We start from the raw sequence: 9728 nt of genomic DNA on the forward strand, positions 1-9728 counted from the left end.
TAGTTGAGCTAATCCAGAAGAGGCTTTCAGAACAGTTCCCAGAAAGCTAAAGACATTCACATTTTCTTCATCCTTGCTTCTGATTTTTCCGATGTTCCAGTCCTTAGGCATCTGTTGATCCTGAAGCTTTAAGAAATACGGAATATTTACACAGGATTACAGTTGGTATGAAAAAGTAATATACCAAAACAAACAAACAAAAGCATTATCCACACTTCATGTCTCAGTGTAGTGGTTCATTTGGGTGTCAGGAGAGTGCCGCAGACCCACAGTTCCCTGGGTGAGCATTAGAAGAATTATGAGAACTAATAAAAAAAAATTAATAATAATAAAAATAATAAAAATAAATAAAATAATAAAAATAATAAAATAACAATAAAAATAATTTTTAAAAATGAGAACTAATAAAATAGCACCACATTTTCCTACCACACTTACCCGTAGAGGCTACTTGATCTGCTGTCAGAACTCACAGCGCTGAAGACCCCTAATTAATGTTTAGCCATCTCCTGTGTACACAGGGCTTGATTGAAATGCTCAGGACCAGCACTTCTGTTGGCTCCACTCTTATCTTACCCGAAGCTGATAAAGGGAGTGCTTCTACCCTTCCTGCAGCTCCTCACAGATCCCTGGGCAGAAGCAATCACTCTCTGGCAGATTCTGTCAACAACAAACAACAGCACTTTTCCGCAGTGTCACACCAATCTCACCTCTGTAGTGCAGTCAGGCAGCAGCAGCAGCAGCCGAGCAATTTACTCTGCTCCCATTCCTATGCCGTGCCTGGATGGTGAGGCTACAGGGAGAAGGAAGAAACAAGGTATAAAAAGAGAGAAATGTTTGCCAACTGCTTTACAGTTCCCCAGGTTGTTAGGTGGCTTCTGATCTTAAACAAATGGCACAGGGTGTGAAAATGGATCCAGTATTTCTTTGCCAGCATCCCCGTTTTGAAAATTACCTCCAGTATAGGGATGGGAATTTGATACCCCAGAAAAGATCTCCATGAGAACTACAGTGACACTGCACTTAGTAAAAAAACCCCAAACACTGTGTGATGTTTTTGTGTTTACTTATCTCTGTTTAATTTTTTTTCTGCCTTCGATTTACGGAAAGGGGAAAACTTGCTGATTACTAAATGCCAACATTTCAACATTTGAATATTGTAACTTAAAGTGATACTACCAGTTAGACCAGACTAAAAATTAATATTTTGTTTCCTATATACTAACAAAAAAAAAAAAAGAACAGTTGTAACTACAGCTATTCTTTTTAAACTCTAAATGCTAGCCCCATTATATAGTTAGAGAACTCAAATGAAAACAACAGTTACTTGGATTGTAAACATTTTCCAAAAGTAAGTATTTTTCACGAGCCGATAACACATACATGTTTAGTCAATACATGTAAAAATGACATCTCTTTTGTTTGTGTGAAACATTTTTCAGTCCTAATTCAGAACAGCGTCTGTTGTTACAAAAGTACTTTAAAATATGTGATACGTTTCACGCAAGCACCTAAACCTTAACTTAAACCTTAGTTTAGAAGTCCTTGTCAATCACAGCTGGTGGAGGCACTCAGCATAATGGGGAAAGTAATCTATCTCTTCAAAATTTTTGCTGTTTAAGGTAGGAAAACCAAAATCTCCTCCTGAATTAACATGTGATCTTTATGGTAACAACTTTTCTATTATATATCTTACCCCCAAGCACTGGCATAAAAGTTCTTCTAGCGCTGATTTAGCTGAATAGCACAAAAATTTACATCACAGACACTCAGTCCTGAAAGACATGGTACTTTGATACAAGTCTAGGACAAGAATAGCTTCACCTAAATGAGTTTAAATTAGTAACAAACATAAAACACACCATGAAACAGGATGCCATGAAGTTAAAGAGTCAGCCTGTACCTACAAGAAAAAAGTTGAGCTTAGATCAGTTGGAGTCAATAGTTCTACCAGCATTGGGAAAGTCTTATCCACCAAGTCTGTCGTACCCCTGCAGAGTTTATTGAGTGCCTCAGCCCTCTCTGCATCCATTGTCACCAATTCTCCCTTCTCATTTATCAGAGAGGAGGGTATACTCTCACTGGCCTTTCTTTTTTGACCTGTGTACTTATAGAATCCCTATTTGTTATTCTTCACTTTCAAAGGGCCTTAGCTTTTCTGACTCCAACCCCACACAACCTGTCCTCTGCCCAGGTCACCTGTCCCTGCTTCTACTAGTTGTGCATTTCCTTCTCACTCCTCAGTTTCAGGAGCAAATCTTTGCTTAGCCATGCTGGTGTCCAGGCTGTCTTGCTTGATTTCCTATGCTAAGAAAAGTGGCCTTAAAGAGATGCCAGCTTTGGTCAGCTCCTCTGTTCCCAGTTTCCCTGGGGATCTCATTCACTAAATCTTTCAACAGCTGGAATTCATCCTTTCAAAGTCCAAGGTCCTGACTTTGCTCTTTGCCAGGCCCCTGTTCCTTGAGATCATGAACTCAATCAGGGTCCAGCCACTACAAACAAGGCTGCTCCAACCTTAGCCCTTCTAATGAGGTCATTAAAATGAACACCAGACCCAGTAACACTTCTCTTCTGGTTGGTTTGCCCAGTGCCTGGACCAGGGAGTTGTCCCAGATGCAGTCCAGGGAGCTCCTGAATTGCCTGCCATCTGGCTATGTTGCTTTCCCAGGAGACACCCGTGTCATTCCATCACGATGGGAGCTTGCAAGCACAATAATCCTGGAGCTGAAGCAAGAGGCCTCTTCAGCAGCTTCCCCTGATTAGACATCCTGCAGCAGACCCCAGCCACACAGTGTCTTTTGTTGGTCCTGTCCTTGATTTTTAACCACAGGCTCTCAACCTTCTCATGGCTGTTTCTCAGAGGTAGCTTTTCACAATCCTTCTGTTCCTTTACGCAGAGCATTCCCCCACCCCTTCTTCCTAGCCTCTCTCTTCTGGAAAGCTTACAGCCCTGGATTGCAGTGCTCCAGTCATGTGTCCCACCATGATTCCATGATAGCAGTTAGGTCATAGGTTTCTAACTGTACCATGGTTTATATCTTCTCTTACTAGTTGCCCATGTTGCATGCAGTGGTGTAAGAGAATATGTCCTCAGAACACCCTCCATCTGCTTCAGTGCCAAGAGGGTGACTTTAATTAGCACAGCTAATTTGTAAATTAAGCCAGCCTTTGTACCAAATTGGATGAGAAATGATCACAGTTCAGATGGGGCAAATCTGACAAATGACAGCCACAGGGAGTCACAAACCAGGAGATGGTAATATTTTTAGTCAGTGTAGCCATTTCTTCACATCTGATGTGATCATGTATCTAGCCAAGATGTAACTTGTACTAGCTTCGTTTGCACTGGCACAGTGAAAAAATCCCTCCTTCACATGCCCTTCCCTCCCACCAAAAGAAAACCCAAAACAAGATATATTACTGCAGTTCCCTGTCACAACTTAAGTATAGGCCACGTGCACTTTGGAGTACAGGCCATCTGAGAAAAGACTGCCCAGAGCTGCTCTTTCAGCACTGCCCAGAGGTAGGTCCTTTTGCTGATGCCACTGAGTCATAGTAAAGTCGTGTGAGTGCTCTTAACCCATTGCAGTGCACATGGTAAATCACGTGTAGGTATCTGCTGATACTGCATTAACTCAGACTAGGAATACTCAGCCTAGGAATACTCACTCATGGATCTAATTTTACTAACAGTAAAAAAAGTTTCAAAAAACGTCTCAGAAGGTTATTAACAGCTCACGTGAGACAGCAACCTTCTGACAAGAACTTCATATTGCTTTTTGTAGTACCAGGCTCCAAGGACCTGTGCTGCAAAGTGGTACAATCTCAGAAAGCAGGTGCCCCGTGGAAAACCCTGGTAAAGACAAGGCACGTAGGCAGAGTTGAGCCTTTTAACCTTCATTATATATACCTGCTGCAGTTTCTTATACTATATACATTATATATACCTACTGCAGTTCTGCAGAACAGTGGTTTTTCTGTTTTAGTTGGGGTTTTTTGTTCGGTTTTTTTTCCCCACGCAGTACGAGACGGCTCAAAGTCCTTTATGTTAAGAAATAAACGAGCTGAGTCCTTCCTGCCTTGGGCTGTTCGTTGTGCTCACGGGCACTTAACTCTGCCCCCACCCAGCAATGGATGCCCCCACTTTGCTCCACCCTTCAGGGGCTGGCCAGGGAGTCCCAGCTCGCCGGGATGGTCCGTCCCTGCCCGCCAGGACCGCGGTGAGGGCTCAGCTGCGGACTGTGCCCTTCGGACTCCTGGTGTGAGCTGGATAGCAAGAGAAGAGTTTCCTCCATCCCGCTTTCTCCGTCTTCTGTTGCCGTGTATGGTGTGAGGACAGCCTGCAGGAGGGGGCTCAGGACACCTTCCTCCTGCCGAAGCTTTCCCGGAGGACCTCGAGGGAATTTCAAGCTGCAGGAAAATGTACTGTGAAAATCACGTTAAGTAAGTTCACCCCGAGCTGCCGGGGGACCTTCTTCAGCCAGGGATGCTTTTTCCTTTAGTCTTTGAAAAGTTCGCTCACCCACCTTCGTTTTAGTGTTTGTCTTGTTGGCACGTATTTATTTCAGTTCATGGGGTTTTTTTCAGAGTTCTGTTCACTGTGACGCTGGTCTGGCAGGCCGTTCATTTAGGAAAAGGTAAGGGAAGCTTCGTGTTTCTCACCACCCCGTCGTGTTCCCCTTGCACATTTAGCCTGTGTATTTCTTTATTAAAAGAAATTCCCTTCCATATTTGCACTTCTTGTCAAGGCCGTGGTAAAGAAGAAAGTGAAGAAGATGTGAAAAGTCTCAATGCCACAGCTCAAAAGCAGCAGCCCAAGAACGAAGAGATTTTTATAAATGCACTCAATGACATGAATCAGAGTTATGAAAGCAGAAAGCAGCAGAGTTCCAGGTCATTGGTACCTTTCACTGGAATTACAGAGAGTAGGTAACATTATTTATGTAAACAATCCGCCAAATTGCTTTTTATAAAACTGTTGTCCTAGAATTTTCCAGCCTGTTGGTTTTCCGTGGTCACTCAGGAAATGGTGATAAAAATGTAAGGTAGAACTGAGGATTTCTCACTTGCAAAATGTGCTAATGAAAAGGGAATGATACTAAGAATCATTTGTATAGACAAAAATATCTGAAATCTCGTAACATTCTGTTCATTTGTTCAAATTAACTAGAATTCATGACAATAAAAATTACTTTAAAAAAAAAAAGTTTGAGCTGCATGAAAGCAACAGTACTAACAGGGGGGGAAAAAATGTAGTCGGTTTCCTCCCACATATATTAAGTTTTATATTGGTGCTCAATCCCAGGAGTCTGAGAAAGGCTGAAGGGAGCGTTCCCCCCTTCTCTCAAAATTAAATAACAAAGCATCCTTTATTCAAAAATAAGCATCGCTTTCCAGTAACTGCCTCATTTCTTAGCGTGATTGAAAGAAACCTCTGTCTGTCAAAGTGAAATATTTCACCCAAGTACATGATGCTGCTACAGGATTGCCAGGCGTTGCTCCTTCACCATCCTGTAATCCCTGGTAGTTTGTTTCTAATCCTTAACTAAACAAACTGGGTTTAGCTGAACAAACACTCCTAACAGGCATATAATTTTATTGTCTCCAAAAACAATAAAACCAGATATCCTTTGGCTACTTTGGCAACTGGAGAGACCTGAGGGAACAAACGAGGAAAAGGTGAGGTTCAGAGCCCCCGAGATGCTTGTTAACATCTGTAATATTGTCTTGCAGGTAAAAAACTGAGCAGACACTGCTGCCAAAACGGAGGGACCTGTATCTTAGGGACTTTCTGTGCCTGCCTAAAGCATTTCACTGGCAGATACTGCGAACACGACGAGCGGCAAAGGTAAAAAAAAAAATAATCAGACCAAAACGGGAGGAAAAGTGAACGAGATGCTCTGGATGGTTGTTTTTGGGATCAGGCATGTACCAAATGTCCCCCTTGTCGTTGGCAGCAACTGCGGCAGCATCGCCCACGGCGCATGGGTGCTGAAGGGCTGCTGGTTGTGCCGCTGCGGCTACGGGACCCTGAACTGCCTCTCGGAAATAATGCGGGATAACTGCGGTAAGAAATGGCATTAAAGCAAACATTTTTGTCCCGGGGATGATAGAATTGCCTTCTGCAAGGATGGGGCACTCGGAGGATGCTGTGTGTGTGCTCTGTTCAGATTTCTACAGTGGGCTGCTTTGCTTCAGAGAGTGCATCAGTGAAGCAGTGAACAGCACCGCTGTTACCTGCATAGTGCATCACGTTAAATACTTTCAGATCTTAATAATTCTGTGCAGTAGGAAACTTTCCACTGCTCTAATTGAAAATTACAGATATTAAATATTTCTCCGCTCTGTAAAATCTGCACATCTACAGTTTCTCATTTAACCACATCCAAACATACAAAATACGTTTCTTAGACAAGGAAAGAGAAAAAAAACAGTAGTGTTAAACTGGTGTGGTGTAAGTAAAAACCGTATTAGAGAAACAAGTTGTGAAAACTTTCATGTTCTCACATAAACTACTTAAAACATAGAGTTATCAATCATAACCAAATGACAAAACTAGTCTGAACCTTATTTTAAGATCTGTATCTTTATAATGTTCATATACAGAGTTCTAAGACAGAGCACACTTCACACAAAAAAACATGTAGCCATGTCCTGATCAGTGTAAAGTAGTGCCATCCAGTCTCCTGAAAACCACTGTATTTAAGTCTCTCTACATCAGCCTGTGAAAATCCTTGAATAAACGGATGAATATTTTTCAACCAGCTAGAATAAAGATTTAAAGATTTGCTTAAACAGGTATTATTTTCCATGGAGAACTGGCTACTTTGATCCAGACTGTTTTCAATACTCTTGAGATGACTAATGAGGGTTTAACAATATTTCCACTTCAGTGGCAAAATCAGTGCGAAATATTCTTGCCCTTTCCACCCATCATGTCTTAATCCCATCTTGTGCTTTCCTTCAGTTGTGCCAATATCACTGTTTAGCAGGGTGAGGAAACAACAGACCTAAAGAGTTTCAAGATTCAGTTGCACCCCGATGAACTGGCAGTCTCTTATTTCCTGACCAGATTCCTACCTGAGTAGCAGTATCTTGAACCTGTGACTCCTGAGTTATGCCACCAACTCAAATGTAAATGCAAATTTTAAAATATCAGGTGACATTCCTATCCTTGCAACCCCAGACAAAAACAGAACAAACAAACAAATAAAAAATTAAAACCCACCACCAGAACCACTTTTTCCTCGAGGTTGTCTATACTGAGCAGTTACATGTAGCACACAGCTCGCTCATTAAACTCTTCGGAAGAGTTAAACGCTTGGGTGTTCACCTTTGAATCAGCCCTATTGTTTCCCATTAAAGGAGCAAAAGACATAATGGGCCTCCCGTGCTCAGTAAAAGTAGTCTGCTGCTTACTACTCTTGAGCTCAGCTTAAAGAAGACAATGAAAGGTGTCAGTGAAGAATCCTCTGAGCAGCAACTCGGTGGCTTTCACGTAACGGAGGGTCTGGCTTTCTGCTTGTGCTGCAAGTGAAGTCCTTCCTGTTAAAGGAAGGGTTAAAAGCTGACATTCAAGCTTGAGTGCATACCTCTTGTGAAGTTCTTCCTCTTGCTTTTGCTTGGTATTTACTTTTGATTATTCTGAGATTAATGCCTGCAAGAGCTGATAAGTGCTATCAGTTGCTCCTCAAACGATCATTGATGGGACATCTATTTACATCTCTCCCCTGAGAATAGTCCCTTTGATTGGCTTTAACAGCTGATACCTTTAACTTAAGTACCTGTGAGATGTCAGAGGACTTTTCAAGTATGTTGAAAGTCTTTTGTTTTCAAATTTACATATTTATTTATTAACCATTTTATTTTCTCGATTTTTTTCCCCCCAGAACTGAAATCAGAAAAGGAGGAAATTACCAGACTGTATTCTAATGGGTTAAGATTACAGCAAACAGTGTTTGCAGTCGCTTGCCTGCTCACCATCCTTCTGGGGTTCTGCTGCTGGTAGTTGTGAAACTGGACAAGGGGATATATATGAGGGTTGATGTAACCCTCACCATGAGTCATACAATTTTCTTTTTCTGTGAGCTACAGAAGACTCTTCTACCTACATGTTGGAGACATATTAAGATATATTAATTCATGCTGAAATGTTTGGATTATTAGAAATTCAGATTATATAAATGTGAAGTATTTATTATTATATTATTATATTATTACTGCTATCGATGTCTGATTCTAATGATTCTTTATTTCTAAAATACTGTTCTTCCAGTGGAAGCAAACACCCCCTCAATGTTCTATGCCTTAAGTATTGTAACTTATAGTAATTTCTTTTGTACACAGTACAAGTATTTTAACAAATAAAGCTGATTTCATTCCTGAAAAGCCGTACATTTAGCTTTACTTAAACTTGAAAACTTACCTGCCATTTGTCATTCTATTTTACCCTGTAAGAAAAGGGCAGGGTGGAACAAACAATCAGAAATTTGAAGAGATAAAGAGGATTTTAAGAATAGATGTCTTAAAAACCCTAATGTAGAGAAGAACTGTAAAGGTTATATAGTTTTTCAGGTTTCATTATTATTTATTATAACTTAATTGTACATATGCACAACCTTAGGCAGGAATTATGTATCTTAAGAACACACAGCTGATGGTTATTTGACTTTTTGGGATTTATTTTATTTCACATCCTAGAAATATCAGCTCCTCTTTTCTTTTTCAAAAGGACAGCAAAAGCAGCTTCATTTAACTTTTTCTAAAGCAAAGCTGTCTTGATTTATGTATCATTTAAATATGACTTTCTAGGCTGTAAAATACAAAATGCTTGGACATGTAAATGCATCTTCATGCACATTTATAATACACCAGAAACAGGTTTGTTTTGAAAAAATTGCAAAGAGAAGCCTAAAATGTACCTTTATCCCTCTAGAGTGGAGCTACCACATAGAAACAATCAAATTCATAATTTTGTTGACTAGAAAGGCATTTTTGATTAAGAAAAACCTTAGTGTCTTTTAAAAGTTCAATGTATTTAATTCTTAAAATTTTTAATTGATTTATTGGGTGCCACAAATCAAGACATTCCAGTTGTTAAGCAAAGAACAACATAATCACCAACAAATGACATAATATTGTGGCTGTCTTTCAATCTATAACTACTCAGAAACAGGCTTTTACAGGGATAAAAACATATTCATGATAAATATTGCAAAGGATTCAGACTGCTTCTTTCCCCACTCTCGATTTGAGCTGAAAGAGGAGGTTTTTGACTCTTCACACAGGATACACTGCATTAGAAATTCTTGTTATTTCCCTCAAACTGGTCTGTACCTGCATGCCTGTGTTTCCAGGGACCAGCTTAGGATAATTAAATATCAAAGAGAACAGCTGGAGGAAAATAGTCATGCCTTTATTTGTCAGATGTTGAAATTTCAGGAATGCCATTGTGAAAACATCTTGGCTTGCCATGAAGGGTACCTGAGAAGCTGTAGGCAATACAGCTTGTATTGTGCTTCAAATTGTCTTTACTCTTCCAAGGAAAGCAGCAAGATATGTGGAAAATACATACTGCAGGAAAAATTAAATCTGAAGTATATGCTTATTTTTTATTCTTATGTGATAAATACACATAGCCACTAAAGACTGCAATTAACAAAAGGAAAGAGTGTTTTAATACATATTTTACAGCAGAACAGCTATTTCTGTTGCAATAACACCCACAG

At 40.3% G+C, this 9728-nt stretch overlaps 1 protein-coding gene across 2 annotated transcripts; it reads left to right on the top strand.

Annotated features, from left to right (window-relative positions):
* Nucleotides 1-4326: 4326 nt before the first annotated feature.
* LOC113951745 (cryptic protein-like) lies at nucleotides 4327-8378 on the top strand. Of its 2 annotated transcripts, XM_027653118.1 has the most exons (6): nucleotides 4327-4443; nucleotides 4588-4637; nucleotides 4749-4925; nucleotides 5734-5848; nucleotides 5958-6067; nucleotides 7890-8378. In XM_027653118.1, the coding sequence occupies exons 1-6, from the start codon at nucleotides 4421-4423 to the stop codon at nucleotides 8006-8008; spliced, it is 594 nt and encodes a 197-aa protein (XP_027508919.1). In that variant the 5' UTR covers nucleotides 4327-4420; the 3' UTR covers nucleotides 8009-8378. The 2 variants fall into 2 exon arrangements, with proteins under 2 accessions (XP_027508919.1, XP_027508921.1); XM_027653120.1 differs by lacking the exon at nucleotides 4749-4925.
* Nucleotides 8379-9728: the final 1350 nt, after the last annotated feature.

This window comes from Corapipo altera, unplaced genomic scaffold, assembly GCF_003945725.1.
Source record: "Corapipo altera isolate COAL_440 unplaced genomic scaffold, ASM394572v1 61305, whole genome shotgun sequence".
In the NCBI taxonomy this organism is placed as follows: domain Eukaryota; kingdom Metazoa; phylum Chordata; class Aves; order Passeriformes; family Pipridae; genus Corapipo; species Corapipo altera.

Bases quoted from the DNA above. Each gene is read 5' to 3' on its own strand.
- LOC113951745 (XM_027653118.1), top strand. From the start codon at position 4,421: ATGTACTGTGAAAATCACGTTAA. The intron at 4,444-4,587 runs GTAAGTTCACCC...GGTTTTTTTCAG, and splicing joins TACTGTGAAAATCACGTTAA to AGTTCTGTTCACTGTGACGC. The intron at 6,068-7,889 runs GTAAGAAATGGC...TTTTCCCCCCAG, and splicing joins AATAATGCGGGATAACTGCG to AACTGAAATCAGAAAAGGAG.